This window comes from Saccopteryx leptura, chromosome 11, assembly GCF_036850995.1.
Source record: "Saccopteryx leptura isolate mSacLep1 chromosome 11, mSacLep1_pri_phased_curated, whole genome shotgun sequence".
NCBI lineage: Eukaryota > Metazoa > Chordata > Mammalia > Chiroptera > Emballonuridae > Saccopteryx > Saccopteryx leptura.
The window spans coordinates 45,695,143-45,713,937 of NC_089513.1; the positions used below are offsets into that span (position 1 = coordinate 45,695,143).

The following is an 18,795-nucleotide window of genomic DNA, read 5'->3' on the forward strand; positions in this document are numbered from 1 at the left end:
TAAGTCTGACTTCTAGCATGACCCCGTAAGAGACTTCTCTTCTAAGAATCAAACTGGACCCCATAAAATGGCTGTTAATTAGTATATGAAAAGAAGTCAAAAATGCCTCACACCCCAGAGTCAAAAGGAAATTACACTATTCTGTTTTGTGGAATAGTTTCTTGATTTCCTGATATCCACCCAACAGTGAAGAAAAGGCAGGGTCTGTTCAGATCATTTTATATCTTCTGGTGAGTATAAGGACTTACTTCAACCTCAGATAAGCTATAAGCTTAGCAGCACTTTGCAAAAGGGAGGTTCCAGAAGGAAGACCATTTCTGGATTATAAAATATATTTCTTTCAGAGGGAAAGAAACTCTGGACTTTTTCAATGTTTTTAAGGATTGATCCTAAAGAGAATGCTTATAATCGCAGATAATGTGATATAATACTGAGTCCCTTCCACTTATAAAAATTGTCCCAAATGCAAATTGAAAGTAGTAACTAACTCCATCTGCCAACTTCAGATACACCAAGTTATAAAACAGGCCCCAAAGGACAATTCATTGAAAAGAAGGCCGTAGGGCAATTTGCAAACATCATATGCGCTTGTTTTATATGACTATCTCTAGCCACACACAGTATCAAAATGAAACTGAAAGGGAAGGAATTCACTGTACAGAAGACAAAACAATACCCTTTTTATTTTTAAAACTCTGGTGAAATAGGTTTCCATATGACATCCCATTAAAAAATAATAATAATGTAAACCAACCAGCCTGTGGGTTAGTCACAACTGTCAAGACTTCATCTTAGCGTGTACAGATGCCTCGAGTTATTTACAAATGTTGTCTGTTAGGTAGTAAAGTTTTGTTGCAATTTTTCCAGCACGTATTTCCACAGTAAAATAAGGGGGGGGGATACCGGTGTTCTCATATAAGAATTCTTAACAAATGAATAAAGGCAATTTTCCTGAGAGAAGATTTGTTCTTGAAATATTTCTCTTTTAACAATTGGAAATATAGAAATGGGATGTAGTTGTAAAAGAAGCATAAGAATGTCTAAGTTAACATTTTTTCTTTTAAATTATTTAAGTACCATTAAGTTAAAATGTTTACATTCATTATAAAAAATGTTGTTAAATCTTATGCAAATGATTTAACACTGATTGCTGCAACGCAAATTGCACTTTTTTAAAAAAAAAAAATTATTGTATACATGGAAGAAAAATATCTTGTTTGCTACCCTGTTTACAAATTCCGACTGACTTCAGATCAGCCACACAATATGAACTTTTGAGAAACGTAAGTCACAGTGTACATTATCGTTATAATGCAGTCTTGTAAAGCTGAGTAATATTTTTGACAAGTGACCTCATGACCCAACTCAGCTTCCAGAGGTGTGTACCAAATGGCCTCAAACGGTCTTCTCCATGAAACGCATGTGAAATCTGGGTGTGGAAAAGTATTACAAAATTCTGGAATAACCAAAACCGATCAGAAGAAGCACATGATTTGGGGCAATACACATAAACCCTTTTTTTTTTTCTTCAAAAAACATATCAATATTCCTTAGCAAGCAAGGCCCCGTCCTAGTCCAGGTTTCTGGAAGTGGCACAGCGGGCAGCCCGGCAGGCCCAGCGGCATGCGCTGGCCTTCCCAGGAAGCTCCATCTTCTCCCTGGCTCTTCACTGGCGGGCCAGCTGGTAAGGCAGAGCCAACCTCTGGGGAAATGCATCTCTTTCAAAATAAAGGCACGGAAATCACGCGTCAGAGGAATGTTCGGTCAGCATACTCGCCCCCGGTCTGCACACGGGCGTGGTCTGCACGGGCGTGGCACAGTCGCCGTAGGTCCCCGAGGGTCCTCCCGCTCCCGGAGGCGGGCTCAGGCCAGGGCCAGCGCGCACCACGAATCCTGTCTCACCGAGGAAGACGTGACTTCGGCGGGCGAGGCTAGGCTGACACCTATGTACAGCCCATCTTGACCTGAGTACTTGAGCTCGCTGTTCTCGGGGTTAGTGCTTTCTCCCGTGCCAGACATCACCGGGGCACCCGCCTGGTGGAAGATGGACACAAACGAAGAGAAAGAGAAGGGGAGAGAATTAATGATAATGGTAGGTATAACACGAGGGAACCGGCGAGAAGGGCAGTGCAGCCAGGCACAGCTGTCTGTGTGCCCACGGTACCCTTGACCTGAACCTGGAGATTTAAGCTTTCAGAAGCATTCTCCTGTTATCCTGAGAACTCATGGCGGTAACCACACAGCAACGTGGGCAGCTGAACAAAAGCAGAAAGGGAACTGGAGGAAGACGATTTGTAAAAAGTGCCAAACCCTAAGATCTCTGACAGTGAAACAAGCCATACCATGCAGGTAAACACACCCTAATGATGCCCACACAATTAAATCATTGAGAAAATGCAGAACCTTGGACACACATACACACACACACACACACACACACACACACACAGAGCAGAGCCACATGGCTAAGCAGTTACGTCAAAGTCTAAAAGAGAAAGCTACCCACTTCAGCAAAGCATGATAAATGAAATTTTAGAGCACTGACTTCATGGAAAATTAACCCATGCCTATACAGGTTTTAATATCTATCTTACTTACCTTAAATCTTTCCAAGAAGAATGGGCTATGTTTGAAGCAGACTACATAATAATGAAAATGCTAACATCCTGTATCTGTAAAGATTGTGACAATTGTTCCTCCAAGCAAACAGTTACCTTTGTATTGTTTCATTCAGTCCTTCCACCCAACGAGAAAGGCCATATAAAAACATAGGATAGGCCTGACCGGACGGTGGCGCAGTGGATAGAGTGTTGGACTGGGATGCAGAAGGCCCAGGTTCGAGACCCCGAGCTCGCCAGCTCACCAGCTTGGGCCCAAGGTCGCTGGCTCGAGCAAAGGGTTACTCGGTCTGCTGAAGGCCTGCAGTCAAGGCACGTATGAGAAGGCAATCAATGAACAATTAAGGCGTTGCAATGCGCAACGAAAAAAACTAATGATTGATGCTTCTCATCTCTTTGTTCCTATCTGTCTGTCCCTGTCTATCCCTCTCTCTGACTCTCTCTCTGTCTCTGTAAAAAGTAAAAATTAAAAAATAAATAAATAAATTCACTAAAAAAAATAAAAGTTAAAAATAAAAAATAGAAAAAATAAAAACAAAAGAAAACATAGGATATAATCTAGTAAAATCAAACCAAAATAACTTAAATAACGTTTAGACTCTGGTTTGAGAAAGCAGCTGCATTTGACTTTTTAAAAAAATCTAGCTATAACTAGAGAACTTTAAAATCCTGCCTTTTTCCTTCTCAAAGCTCAGAAGGCTGTTACTCATTCTGTGCTTTCAGAGCTCTATCCCATAAACTACTAGATACTTGCTTTTTGACACAGGTAGACCTATTTTGTACTTCTCAAAGCATTCCTTTTTTTTTTTTTAAATACACAATCCCATCAAATCCTTAAAACATGTGTCTGGCTGAATTGATGTTGTATGCACTTCAGAGAAACATGGGGCGCAAAATACAGGCTGAGATGAACAAAGGTCTGCCTGGGGTCTACAAGTGAACGTGGCCCTTCTCTTCCTGGGTAAAATCTGGTTTTGTCTCTAATCCTCACAATAAGCACAGGATGCTGGGAGGCGGGGCTTCAGGAGGTCCGACCACGTGACTGCAATGTCTCTGCCTATTCCAACTTTTACAGCTGGATAGACTGCATCCAGCCCCTCCCCATACCCAATCCTTCCTCTTACTAGCAAAAATGATGAGTGTTTATAAAAATCCAGCAACAACAGTACCCCATATCCAAACTTCTTTTTAAGTAACACAAACTTAAAGATTTACACTGAGGGCTTTAGATGGAAAAAAAAAAAAAAAAAAGCAAATTTCAAAGCCATTGATATGCCTAAAATTTTTAATATATTGTTGCGAAAACTTTTAAATAGCTGAAATAATCCTGTCAAAGACACTAAAGATATGGATTTGGTTACACATATAAATATGGTGATTAATATCAGCCCTTAAAATCCAAAACCTCTACAATGAGCAGTGCCAATGTGAATCCAGCTTTAATCCCCAAAGATAAACAGAAGGGTGATATTCCCCAAAAGAGCACACCTGCATTTATCTAACTAAATTTGACTTTAGTATAGCACGTGCTGTTCTCTGACATGAAGAAGGAGCCAGGACTGGCCCAGGAAGCAGCCCACCTCAAATGGCCAGATGTGCAGGTAGCAGAATGGTCTATTGTCACCACAAGTCAGTAGCAAAGTAGCCACAGGAGCCAGGCACTGAGACTACGAGCCCCAAAAAGACAATCACTCCCTGGACGAGCTCTCGGGCCATATGAGGAGCCAGGACACATACACACTTGAAAGTAAGTCTGCTCAACTGCCTACCATAAATGATAAATGAGTGGCTGAGACAGTGAGGTGGGGCAAGGGGTCATAAAAGGAATCAAAGAGCAGAGAGATCCTTGCAGATGAGCCTCAGGCAGCCTGCAGAGAGAACCACCATGGGCTTTCCAGTCCTGTCCTGGTTCTGCCACCCACTGAGTGCAGTCGCCTCTCTGGGCCTCCTGCTCCCTAACTGGCCCTTGTCTTACCTACCTCAATACGGTTGTGACAATTAATTGAGATGTTTGTAAAAGCATCAGCATGATATGATGCCTTGCCATGTTAAACATTCCAGGAAAAGAAGCGACAGCCAGTAGACATATGAAAAGATTCTCAATTAATCACTAATCATCAGAGAAGTGCAAATTAAAACCACAATGAGATACCACCCCACACCTGTCAGATGATGCTGGCAAGAATGTGGAGAAAGCCTGACCAGGCGGTGGCACAGTGGATAGAGCGTCGGACTGGGATGCGGAAGGACCCAGGTTCGAGACCCCGAGGTCGCCAGCTTGACATGGGTTCATCTGGTTTGAGCAAAAGCTCACCAGCTTGGACCCAAGGTTGCTGGCTCGAGCAAGGGGTTACTCGGTCTGCTAAAGGCCCGTGGTCAAGGCACATATGAGAAAACAATCAATGAACAACTAAGGTGTCACAACGAAAAACTGATGATTGATGCTTCTCATCTCTCTCCATTCCTGTCTGTCCCTATCTATCCCTCTCTTTGACTCTCTCTGTAAAAAAAACAAAAACGTGCACTGTTGGTGGGAATGCAGATTGGTGCAACCACTGTGGAAAGCAGCGTGCAATTATCTAAAAAAAATTAAGAATAGAACTTCCTTATGATTCCACTTCTAGGAATTTATCCGAAGAATTCCAAAACACTAATTTGAAAGATAAATGCACCCTTATGTTCCGTGCAGCATTATTTCCGATAGCTAAAACTTGGAAGCAGCCCAAGTATCCACCAGTAAATTAGGGTTAAAAACAAAACAAGGCCCTGTCTGGTTGGCTCAGTGGTAGAGCGTCGGCCTGGTGTGCAAGAGTCCCGGGTTCGATTCCCAGCCAGGGCACACAGGAGAAGTGCCCATCTGCTTCTTCACCCCTTCCCCTTCTTCTTCTCTGTCTCTCTCTTCCCCTCCCGCAGCCAAGGCTCCATTGGAGCAAAGTTGGCCCAGGCGCTGAGGATGGCTCCATGGCCTCTGCCTCAGGCGCTAGAATGGCTCTGGTTGCAACAGAGCGATGCCCCAGATGGGCAGAGCATCGCCCCCTGGTGGGCGTGCCAGGTGGATCCCGGTAGGGCACATGCGGGAGTCTGTCTGACTGCCTCCCTGTTTCCAGCTTTGGAAAAAATGCAAAACAAAACAAAACTGTGGTACATTTACACAATTGGAATACTACTCAGCTGTAAAAAAGAAGAAAAGCTTAACTTCTGCGACAGCATGGATAAACCTGGAGATCATTATGCTGTGAAATCAGCCAGTCAGAGAAAGATAACTACCATATGATTTCACTCAGAATCTAATGAACAAAATAAACAAACAAAATAGAAACAGCCTCATAGACACAGAAAACAGACTGACAACTGTTAGCAGGAGGGAGGTTGGGAGGCTGGGTGAAAAAGGTGAATGGATCAAACAAAACAAAAACAGAAACAAAAATCTCAGGCATAGATAATAGTATGGTGTTTACCAGAGGAGAAGGAAGGTGGAATGGTGAGAGTATGGGGGGATGAATGAAGATGGAAGGAGACTTGACTTGGGGTGAACACCCAATACAGCATATAGATGATATATTATAGAATTATACACTGATACCTATATAATTTTATTAACCAATGGAACCCCAATAAAGTCAATAAAAGTAAAACATACATATATCAGCTCATCTGAAATCAAAAGCAACATCTGAGTCTCTCAGAAAAAAAAAATGGAACAAGTATTTGTTCCCAAAGCTTGAGAACCACTTTGTAAATGGGGATTTACTATTTAAACACAGAGTATGGCAATGTAAAAGTTTTATGTATGTTGCCTGACCAGGTGGTGGCGCAGTGGATAGAGCGTCGAACTGGGATGCGGAGGACCCAAGTTCGAGACCCTGAGGTCACCAGCTTGAGCACAGGCTCATCTGGCTTGAGCAAAAAAAAAAAAAAAAAAAAGCTCACCAGCTTGGACCCAAGGTCGCTGGCTCGAGCAAGGGGTTACTCAGTCTGCTGAAGGCCCCCGGTCAAGGCACATATGAGAAAGCAATCAATGAACAACTAAGGTGTCACAACGAAAAACTGATAATTGATGCTTCTTATCTCTCTCCGTTCCTGTCTGTCTGTCCCTATCTATCCCTCTCTCTGACTCTCTCTGTCCCTGTAGGAAAAAAAAAAAAGTTTTATATATGTCAATCATAACAAAAAAAAACTACTACTTTTTTTCTAAAGATACAAAATGAGATCATAAGGGTGAGAGCTGATGACATTATGATAATCCCAGTACCCTCATCAGTGACCAGTGGGGCTGTATTCTGGTACACACCTTAGAAGGCATTTGAAGAGACAGAGAATTTTATAACTTACTTAGCTCTGTAATTTCACTTCTGAACATGTATTATTAAAGGAAAGAATGGAAAGGAAGGGAAAGGCTCCACATGGGAAGACATCCATTGCAGGTTTACTTGTAATAGTGGAAACCATGGAAATAATCTAATGTCTAATAATATGGGAACAATTTGGAAAAGCAAAGCACATCCGCTCAATGAACTATTAAGCAATTATTAAAAATAATAAGATCATGTAGCAAAATGGAAAAAATCCCGTAATGCAATGTTAGATGAAAAACATCAGGACATAAAAAAAATTCTGTCACCATTACAACTTGTCCATGCACACGCAAGAGTATTTCACGGGAACCTAGGAGGGCTTGGAGGACAGGGGACCATTTGAGAGGGCCCAAGCTGTTAGCCATCTATGCCTTTCTTTGACTATTTTAATTGAATGGCATAGTACAGCCTAAGTTTTAGAGAAGAGTAGAAGACACTACTAGCACCAGCGACGTGGGGCACAAGCACTTGAGTGTTGAGCCAGGCTGGATAGTCATAAAGTAGCATGAAAAAATAGGGAGTAATCAGAGCAGAGCACTAACATGGGGGGAGGGGGGGGGTGGAAGGCGCCTCATTCACTCCTGGAGTCACCTCCACGCCACATGACCATCACGCCCAGGCGAAACACGGTTCCACATAAAGTCAAAGCACCAAACACACTACGTGAGTTCCCCAGTGGAACCTGAGCCCTCAAAACTGGTATTCTAACTGCAGAAGTCTAAAATTGGCAAAACTCTCCTTAAGAAACCTGGCTTGTCCAAGTGCCTTTTCTTCATTGGTGATATTTAAGAGGTACCTATTGAGAATCAGTACGGTACGCGGAGAAAATCAGAGAAAACATATTGTGACCCTGGACCTAATACACGTGTACATAAGTACAAGTAAAAAATTTCCACTGGTACTATGTCTTCCCACATCTAGTTAAACCCCTGAAGGACTTTCGTTCAGATTGCAGATATCTCAACATAGCAAAAGCAGACATCTCACTAAGCGAAACCAACCTACTCCACCAAATATTTCTGAACAACAGTAGAGAACCGCGCACGGGAATGCCCATAGCTGAAATATCCTTCCTCCTTTCTGCGGGCAAACTCACAGCTAGCTCGGGCAGGCGGAGGTCCTGGCCCTTTCTCTGATCAAAGTGCAATGAGGGTGGAGCAGAAATCTGTTCAGTGTTTCCATTCACAGCTTATCTGCCCTCCACCCTCCCACAGACAACTGAAAATGGAGGCACTTCCTGTTGAAAAAAAAAAAAAAATGTGTTATCAGCACCAGACCCAGCCTGGGCTTAGCACTGAGTGCAAGACAAGTTAGGTGGGAGACAACTGATGGCAGAGCAGCTGGGCTGGAAAACTCCCTCCTAAAGGAATAAATGACTTCAGGGACAACTTGGCTGTGGCAGACTATGACATGGAAAATATCCCCTAGCCTGTGACATAGATACAGTTCATCTTTAGATCACTAGATATTTTTCCCTGTGAGAATAAGTCTTTGTTCATTTTCAGACATACAAAAGTAGGCAAAGTAGGTTTATAGTTGTAATACAAATAAATAATACGAGAACAAACTCTCTGTTTTGTGTATGTAAACATAGTTTTGCCTACCCCTGCACATCTGAAAAGTCAAGGATTTCTGAATTGGTACACTATAGTCCAGGGGTCCCCAAACTTTTTACACAGGGGGCCAGTTCACTGTCCCTCAGACTGTTGGAGGGCCAGACTATAAAAAAAATATGAACAAATCCCTGTGCACACTGCACGTATCTTATTTTAAAGTAAAAAAACAAAACGGGAACAAATACAATATTTAAAATAAAGAACAAGTAAATTTAAATCAACAAACTGACCAGTATTTCAATGGGAACTATGCTCCTCTCACTGACCACCAATGAAAGAGGTGCCCCTTCTGGAAGTGTGGCGGGGGCCAGATAAATGGCCTCAGGGGGCCACATGCGGCCCGTGGGGCCGTAGTTTGGGGACCCCTGCTATAGTCCATACCCCGCAATATCTGACTCACAGTGGGCTTGTCAACATGTCGGTTCCCTCTCCTTCCCTTCACTCCACATATCCCACCACAGGCAGGCCCAGAGACAGCCTCCAGCGGGGAAGCCCAGGGAGGCAGCTCTGGAAGGCTACACATCTGAGCAAAGAAAACCCTTAAAGCACACAGCCTTTCTAGAACAGCACAGGTTCTCCGGCTTGGGCATTCTAAACATACATTTCATTTTTGAGGAAGAAAACCAATGAGGAGTCGACAGGGATGTGCTGTAACCTCTTAACGCAGCCTCGATCGGAAGAAACAAAACACTGCACCCTGGGCAGGTTGAGGGTGAGTGTGTGATCATTTCCAGAGCATGAGACTTTGATGATGATCACAACTGCCTCCTTAGCTCGAAGTCAGACTGTCGGCTTCCATGGCCTCTGATCTGTCCTTCCTACAAATCTAAGTAAGTTTGTGTTTGCGGCTTTTTCTTGTGTGAGGGGAAGCCAGCCATCCCTTATTGCCAGAGCTCCCTTCTCTGCTTTTATAACCTTTAGGTTAGTCTCTCGCAGTGCTTTATAGCGGCTTTCCTCAAAAGAAAAGGAAAAACTACGTGTAAGTTCCAACAAAGAAACACTTTTCAGATAAATCTAAACTTCCACCCTAAAAAAATACAACGCTCATTTCAGTTTGAATGTACCAGACCAAAAAGAAAAAAGAACAGTTGGTTCAATAATTTAGGGGGCAACACAGGAAGATTCACAGATACACAAAGGTCTGTCTCCATCAGGACATGTGAAAATCGTCAATCACAGCAACACCCCTAATTCTTCGATAACGGCTCAAATAAAGCAAGAGAACACAGCACCTTCTGTCCCAAGGAGAGAGAGAGAGAGTCATGGCCACTTCGGCTGGTGACCTAACTCAGTTTTTAGCAGAATGGTCATTTATTTATTTTTGCTGCTCCCTTGCTTGACCCTCTTCCCCCTTCTGGGCCTGAGTAAACGAGGTGACATCCACAGGCTCGGATGCCGCCTGCTCAAGGACAGGGGAACAATTCTACAATCTACTCTGGGAAGAGGAGCAAAGTGTTTTATGCATCTATACACACTTAAACAGAAAGCATGTTGTGGTGAAGAAAGGCATGGCCCCAAATGTGTAAGTATTCTGGGGCTGTCAGTAAAGTCCTGATGTACAAATACAAATGGCAAAAGGGAGGGTTTGTTCTACAACTTGAAGTCATTAGCGCACTAAAGAAAGTTTTTCTTCTTAAATGAGTCAAAAGAAAACAGATGACTTTATTATCATCTTCAGATTAACTAGTAAAGAATCCTGAGGCAAGATTTAAAACCTGGTGAATTATGATCTTTTATACCACAGCTGGCTTTTCAGGAGATTGGGTGAGCATCCTTATCTCACCATCTCAATTAGAGAAAGCGTGTCATGGTCTAAGAACCAAGCAGCATTTACAAGAAAGCTGTATGAAATACCAAAGATCATAAGGAATGAAAAATTGCTATCAGAGAAATAAAAGCAGTATTTAAAATATTGGTTACTTTGTTAACAAAGTAACAAAGCTCTGCATCACAAAATTTCCCCCATTTTGAAAGTAAGGATTTATTTCTAATGTCTCTGGATGGAAAACACTGCCATGCAAATAAAGCGCATCTCTATTAACTTCCAAGATTAAATTTAAATAGTACTATTCCTCTTGAGCTTCAAAGAAGTCCACAGCCATCTCCCACTTATGCTACACAATCCTCCTAAAAACCAGATGGTAGGAATTACTTTTCCCCTTTAGTAGAGGAAAACAGAGGCTTTACAAAACCTTGGCAGCTCACTCTATAGTCACACACAGAGCTGCAGCTCAGCGCCTGGCTGCCTGCAACTGTTTCCTCCCAGCTGCTAATCTGTGAACCCCCAGAATAAACTTCAGACCGTATCCAGGCTTCACCATCAATCAAGCAACTAAACTTAATGAGAACTTTAAATTAAAAGTATTTGTGCTTAATAAGATAAAAGTGATGCTGGAGTGCGTGCCCCAGCTCTGGGGAAACCGCACCACGCTACCAACGACCAAAGGGCCACACAGCAAGTAAATCAGCGTTTGAACACGAGCAGATACTGACTTGGAACTGTTGACTCACGAGACTCCAACAGGACGTCAAAACTGATACCTGTTATTTATTTGTTTAAATCTTTCTTAAAATCTGAAGTCAATAAAATAATCCCTTTGTGCCTAGTCTTACAAATGCCAATGGCTGGGCCAGGTATAATAAACAGCATCATTATGAATTATCACATATGCCAACACCTGTCTTTGGAGATGCTTTTTGTAATTAAATCATTAAAATTTTAGAGAAAAATCAACAGGTAGGTCTCCACATAAACAGAGCTAACACCACGTGTTTAATTCATATTCATTAGCTCTTCATATAGCTAGTAACTCTTTGGCAGACACCCATGAAATGCATAATAAATTACTTTTGTTCCAGTAAAGGAATTCATTTTCTTCAAAGATTCATTTAGCAATAATATTTCAGAGCCTTCTCAGCCAAATTTCTTAAATTTGGCCATGTTTTCCCGTAACATTAGTTCAAGTTTTGTGACAATTTTGTATATTCTTATAGAGGTGGGGGCCGGGGGCAAAGGATTGTAACGAATCTGTCATCTACAGAGGAAAGTTGTGTTCTGAAATGAAGCCTTCTAACCTGGAGGCCATATGAAAAGACAAATGACATTCTGCCTACACTTAATTCTTTACCTAGTATTCTACTTTTTCAGGCTGTGATAAGGAGTCACTTATTAAATAATTCACAGTCCTGTGATAAACTGGGTGAGCGCATACATTATAAACTATCGAAAGAGCACTACAGTTGTACTGTTTCCTAATACACATAAAGAACCATCGGATGTTAACGTAGTGCCCTGTATTTCTCACTACTCCTTTCTATTGTCCTCCCTGCGACATGCGTGCGCACGCGCACATGAAAGAAAGGAGGAAGTCCACAAAAGGCCTTGAGATCAAAAGGAATGTATGCAAACTCCACATACTTCAAGGTTCCTGGCCAGGGTGACGTGTGACTTTCACAGTGAAGGCCAATGTGGTCAGACAGGAACGTGAGTTATTAGAAGGGGCTGTGAGAGAAGAAAGAAAGGGAGCCTGGCACCTAGGGAGCCTGAAGATAAAATGCCAACAAAATATTTATGTTCATGGCTTGTAGCAAGTGGCAAGTAGGATATTAATAACTACGATGATTGGTCAACTCCTGGGAGTGGTAACAGCCCTGGCCTGAGAGGCAGGAGACTTTGGTTCCAGTCCCGGCTTCTACGTGGGCTTGTTTTGTGACCTTACAGAGTCACTCTGGGCCCTGGTTTATAAATGAAGCAATAAGAAGACCTAACCACAACTCTCTCAGAGCCTTGTGGGAGATTAATGACTTTGTAACTCTTTTTTTTTTATTATTCATTTAGAAAAGAGTTATCTTGGGCTATAAACTTGGGGGGCGGGAATATGAACAGTTACTTAAAAATGCTTTTATGATGATTTTGTAAAAATTAACTGAAGGCAATTTGAACATTCTGAAAAGTTCCAATTAAGTTAGCATTCACTGTGTATGAATTTAAATCACATCATTTAGAAGTATTTTAGTACTGTAGTTATACTTAGTATTTTAGGAGAATCTTTTTCTAATCACATTAAGTACATTAACAATAGTAAATCTTACTATTTTTTCTTATTACCCAACTAACAAGAGCCTTAGTACTATAATGCATCTTATTAATAAGTATAATCTTAACAAGAACTTTGTACAACGTGCCCTGTATGTTTGGTCACGAGCAAATCACTTCTCTGGCACTATTTTCCCACCTGTGTCAGTGAAACCATATTTAATGCTGAAAATTACTAACCAAAATCAGTCAAATTTCATTAAGACAATATGACTCCTTCTCTTCAAAAAGTTTCATATCATATATACTATCTATCACATATTAATCTAGTATACGCCATAGAGATAACAACCTGGGTCCACATCCCAGCCCATAATATATATACCCTTAGGCCTGTTAGTTACCTCCTGAGTCTCACTCCTTCCTGCAAATAGGAAATGGCGGTAAAAGTACCACCTTAGTAGATTAATAGTTAGGAATAAAAGAGAAGATGTCCATAAAACATGTGAGGTATTGACAGAAGCTAGTTTGCTGCCTTCCGTATGCCCACTACCTTATAAATGAGAAAGTATGGGAAAGGGGGGAACCTTCCAAAAAGCAAGAGTATGACTGATAAAATGCAAGACTGATATTGCTAACGTCCGGCTTTCAAGTACTCTAAAGTCTCTTGTGGAACGGTCAAGTTAGGGGCTCAGCAGTCATTTTTCTGTCTCCGTGTTAACAGTCTCTTGATTCAGATCCTCTCTTCACGGCCAAGTTCCTCTATGTGAAAGCAGCACGTACTGTACAGATGACCTTTCAGCTATTTAATTATTATAGGAATGGTTAATAACAATAGGAACTATTATTTTGTGGCCAACCATAATGACACTGTAAATCCACAGTAAATTCAATTACTTGGAGAAAAAAAAGGCAATGGAGTATAAATTTGCTAAAAAAGAAGCTACGTGACATCCCAATTTTTACCACAGGATGCAAATATTAATAAGTGAAAAAAAATCTGGATAAAGAACTTTAAGTTTTTAACCTGCAAAGTGCCAAACCTTATTTAGAAGGCCATAAAAAGACACCCAGATATCCTAACAAGCGTCAGCCCCTAAATCACTGGCCGTTGGCTAGGAGCACTTACGGCTATGCCTTAACTCTTTCAAACAGCTCTGAGCACAAGATTTACACCAGGCAGCTCAGAAGTATTTGACAAGGTCGTTGAATAACATTATCATCAAGGGGTGACTGCAGTAAGAAAACAGTTCTGGATAGGAACATAGCATCCCAGAAGAATAAAGGAGACAGGAATAAAGACACCTATTTAACAGAGAGAAACTGACCACGAAGTGGATAAGGTCCACCCACCCAAAGGCACAGAACCAGCCAGTGCGGAACCTGAGATGAGGTTCTCGTCACAGTCCATTCGCCCCTCTTTGTGGAAGTTAATTACCAACAATGAACCGCAAGGTGTACAAACTTTTTCCTATCACTCACACACCATGCCTAATACATTTCCACTCGGCAGAGACACACAGCAGCCGCCTAAACCATCTCTCCCCGAGGAGCCCTGGGGACTGGGAAACTAAACATTATAAGCTGTGAGGTCAGGGCATGTCACTAGCTCTAAGGAAGGATTATTTTCTTCCTATTTATGAGGGGAAACCTTACTTGTAAAATGGGACAGGTAGGAGCATGCTAGCATCTGTTTACACCAATTATCAAAATACTCCCAGCTAAGAATGTTTTAATTGTCGGGCTTTAACACAGAAATGCATTTGTGACCGCAGTGGGGGTTAGAGGAAGTCCATCATTTAGAAATGAATGTGGTTTTGGCCCTTCCCAGGGCAGACTGCATATCCATTTGAAACCGTTTCAAAGATCTCCCTTCTGCCTATTGTACCAGCAGCATCTGCCTTGGGCTTCTCACACCCTGCACTCCAGCCACACCAAACTCCTAAAACTACGTCCCTGAAGTACCACACACCCCACACTCCGCTTCTTCCTGGAAACCTTTATCCCATTGTTTTCCCCACAAAAACCCTACCTAACTAAATCGCATTGCCTCTACTCTAAAAAGCCATTTCCAACCGTGCAGTCAGAATCCACCACTCCCTGTTTCCACCGCCTGCTGTACTTTGTTGCTCATTTCAAGAACCCCCAAACCTAACCAGCAGTAAGTTCTCTACACCGGCCTCCACCACTGCCACCACCTTATGAACACTTTGAGGGCAGGGACCTTATTTTAATCATTAGTACACAGCACCCCCCCCCCATAGTGCAATACTTTGTAAATGGCTCAACAACTGTAAAGCAAGGACTAGTCACATACAGGATAGGGCAAAAGTAGGTTTACAGTTGTTTGTATGAAAATAAAAAAATAATAATTAACTGAAAAAGAAAAAAAATAAACTGTGTTTCGCATACTCACAACTGTAAACCTACTTTTGCCCCATCCTGTATGTTCAATGATTTCTTATTCTCAGACATTGCCTTATTGTTCATTTCATCCCCAAATTAATCATTCCTATCCCAAAGGAAATTTTGTTCTTGTTTTTTTTTTTTGTTTTTTTTTTTCAGTTTTTTCCTTTTTGTTTTTGCATCCCAAAGGAAATTAAAAAATATTTTTTATCTAACAAAACTTGAAGATGAAGATATAAAGTTCATGTATTACACGTTGCATCATGTTATATACATCTTATATATAAAAAATACACATACATGTTGCCTGCCTAAAAGTAGTTCTATAAATAATTTTTAAAAATTAAGAACTACTTAATCATTAAACATATAATGATGAGATAAGATAAACTATACGAAGTAGGCAAAAACAGGTTTACAGAGCACAAATAATACAATAATAAATAAATAATACAAGAATAAAATGTTTCACACACTCACCATTGTCAACTTACTTTTGCCCACCCCTGTATATATAACATATCATCTAATTTTACAAATTTTTACGTTAAAGTCATAAGAAGGATAGCAAAATTTATAAACTACTAAATTTGGTAACTACTGAAATAGAACATGTTAGTATATCTCCCTTCTAAATAACAATAACAAAAGAACCTATAAAACATAAACTCAGTCAATAAATGGAAATCAATGAAAGATTTAATTAGTCCTACAATCCACAGAGAATATACATGCCAAAGAAAATCTGCTGTCTATTGAGAGGTCAAATGAATGCACATTTTTCAGTACAACTACATGTATAAGAAAATTTTAGACACAACAAAAGTTTATTTTTGGAGAAACTTTAACTGCAAAAGTCATAAAAATTAATCAACTGTCTATCAAAAATTAAGTTTAACACATTTTTTAATAAACATCAAGACTCCAAAGTAACAAGACTGGCTATTTTAGTCCTGAGCTATATAGTGGCGGGTCTTCCTGATCTCAGAAAACAAACTACCCTCTCCACCTCCAAAATACACACACACATCATGCACAGCCTACAACAAAGAGAAACTGAGTTACAAGGTAGTCAGGTCACTGGCTTGATCACCATCAGAAGGAATGTCTCCTTTTTTTCCCAGGCACAGGTCTAGTTAAAACACAAAGTAGCAACAAGTACACAAAGCTAAGACATGCAAATAAATCAAAGAATTGAGGCTTCAGAGTAGCACAAAAATTATTTTCATGGCGTTTGTCCTGAAAGAATGCAATGTTGTACTTTAGGAATCCTGCCCGCACCTTCACCCTGCTGGGGAGGGAACCCTGGAGCCCCCTCTCACGGCAGCAGACAACTAGAGTGCCTCCCTCCAGAATACTCAGCCCCTGCCAGGTGAGCTCAGGAACCAGGCCATGATGTGACCTGGTGTCATCATCGCCTGAATATGTCCACATGTAGGGCAGGGCAGGGCAGGGCAGGGCAGGGACATCGGGACTGAGAAGAAGCCTGCTGGGAATGCATACTGGTGATCTCCTAGACCTGATTTCTCAGGAGGAATGGAAACAGCAACCAGTTTGATTAAGACCTCTGCAATAGTCTGACATCCTTGCTGTAACTCACAGCCATTAAGGAAAGGTCAGGCAGTTATGTTGCCATTTACATTTCTCAACGGAAGAACATGGGGCCCTGGTTCCTGTCTTCCCCTGGGAGTATGCCTCAAACTGCCCTTGGCTTTGTAGCTCACTTATCCCTATTAAACCAGGATAACCCTAATTTCCACCAAAGGGACACTGGAAATCAATGAGATGCACCCATCATCAAAGGACACTTAAACAAAGAAGCCAACGAAGGTGCCACGTACTACATACCAGATACAATCTTGCTAGGTGGATATAGTATTTCCCTCACCTACGGCCCTTCACAAAATCCTATAAGCGGTCAGTACCAGCACCAACTGTCCTCCAACATCATAAATCATGACCAAAATGGGAAAATGACACATCTTTATCAACATAGCTCCCTTTCACAAAGGCTTCTACCAGCGGCTCACAGATAACTCCTCCAGCATGTTCTTTACAGCTTCAGCTGCCACGCTGGCCACGCACACCCGGAGAAGGCTCTGAGACCTGCTAAGGGACCAAAGAGCACACACTGGCACTCCTGGGTAGTGACCTGGGGAGACCACCAGAGTCGACAATTATTCTTGGAGGGACACAAGTTTCCAAAGGCAACCAGTCGACTGGCTTCTGCCAAGCAGGCCCAGTTCCCCACAACAGGCACTGATGGAGACATCTGCGATTGGCTCACTATCCGGAGAAAATCCACAACCCAGGTGCCAGCCAGTGCTGGTGGAGCCAGGAACAAGCGGGTCCCCGGGGTGAAGGGAAGAGGGCAGGCAATCCCCCTCCCACCCTCCCGGGGGGAAGCTGTCAGGAAGCATTTCTGAGGACGCCTGCAGCTCACACACCCAGTTCCTCCTTGGTCCTTCACAGGCTACCCAGGCTACAGGAAGGATGGAGCTTCCAGCAAGAGATCTTGTGTGGAACTGCTCTCAAGCCCCGCAATCTCTAAAATCCTGCTGCTTGGCCTCCAGTCCTCTAGGGAGGAACTGAGCGTTCCTCCGAAGGGTGCTGGCTGGCAAACCACCTTCTGCATGCTGGTTCCCAGGGGAGAGAGATGCTCTGAAGGCAGGACTCCCATGGTGCTTCTTCCAGACCGGCCAGGGCCAGACCCTTAACTGCCTTTTCACTGTTGCTCCCCTGGGAGGGCCACTGATTGGTCTTGCAAAGAGCTGATTTTGAAATTTTACATCACAAAACCACGAGGTCAAAATGGATTCCACCCATTATGGTTCCAAGTCCCCAAAGCCCATTGTTGGGCAAATATCTATTGCTCTACCATTTATCATTTAAATTTGGCTTTCTCCAAGCTTAAACTGGGCTGTATCATCAAGAAAAGTGACTTGGAGCTGGCAGAAAGCCCCATTTCTGCTAAAACAGACAGGCTCTGAAGGCAAAAGGCCTGGCTGCTCCCTCAAGCTTTGGAAAACCGGAACATTGTTTTTGCCTCATTTAGCCACATAATTGCTTCTGAGGACTTAGGGCATAATGAAAATATTTTAAAATAATTTTGATCTTTTCATTTCCCCACAAGGAACTGTTCTATTTACCACTTCAGAACCTTAAAATTACATGTAACCCTCCTGTAAAAACAGCATACACCAGAGTCCCACCTTTATAACGACTAGAAACATTCTTTAACCTGCCTGCAAAAAACCAAAAATGAATAAAAGGCTCTTTTCCTTGTGAAACTCTGATCAAACTTCTTGGTTCATTACAGAAAAAGCCCAAAAGAATTTGGGTCAGAGAACAAACGGAAATAAATATAATTTAAAAGCACAGTTTAAAAATGGTTTTAAGTATTTAATTTTTACTTGGTTAAGCCTGTAAAAACACGATGAAAGAAAAGAAACCAGCTCTGTGGTTCCCAAACGCTGGTTGGAAGACAGACACCTCAAGGGCAGGGTTTCAATTTCACCTGGGGCACTTAAAAACACAAATTTCCAAGCCCCAGCCCCAGAGACTTTTGACTCAGAAAAACTAGGGTGGGGCCCAAGAATCTGTAGTATTTCAAAGTACCTCGAATAAGGCAAAACTAAATGTAGAAAACAATTACTAAGTAAATAGGGACTTTAAAGCTGGGTGTTCCATCCTAAACTAGTCTCAGTATAATCCTTCCATCCCCTGGGATGGGCTTCCCAGGTCCCACCCTGGGTTTCGGTGAC

At 42.0% G+C, this 18,795-nt stretch overlaps 1 protein-coding gene across 3 annotated transcripts in view; it reads right to left on the reverse strand.

Moving 5' to 3' along the window:
• Positions 1-658: 658 nt before the first annotated feature.
• GATA6 (GATA binding protein 6) overlaps positions 659-18,795 on the reverse strand; it is a 30,964-nt gene continuing 12,827 nt past the window's right edge. For all 3 annotated transcript variants that reach the window (XM_066352450.1, XM_066352452.1, XM_066352453.1), the window contains exon 7: positions 659-2,034. In XM_066352450.1, the coding sequence (XP_066208547.1) occupies positions 1,864-2,034 (171 nt within the window). In that variant the 3' untranslated portion in view covers positions 659-1,863. The remainder of the gene's footprint in view (positions 2,035-18,795) is intronic.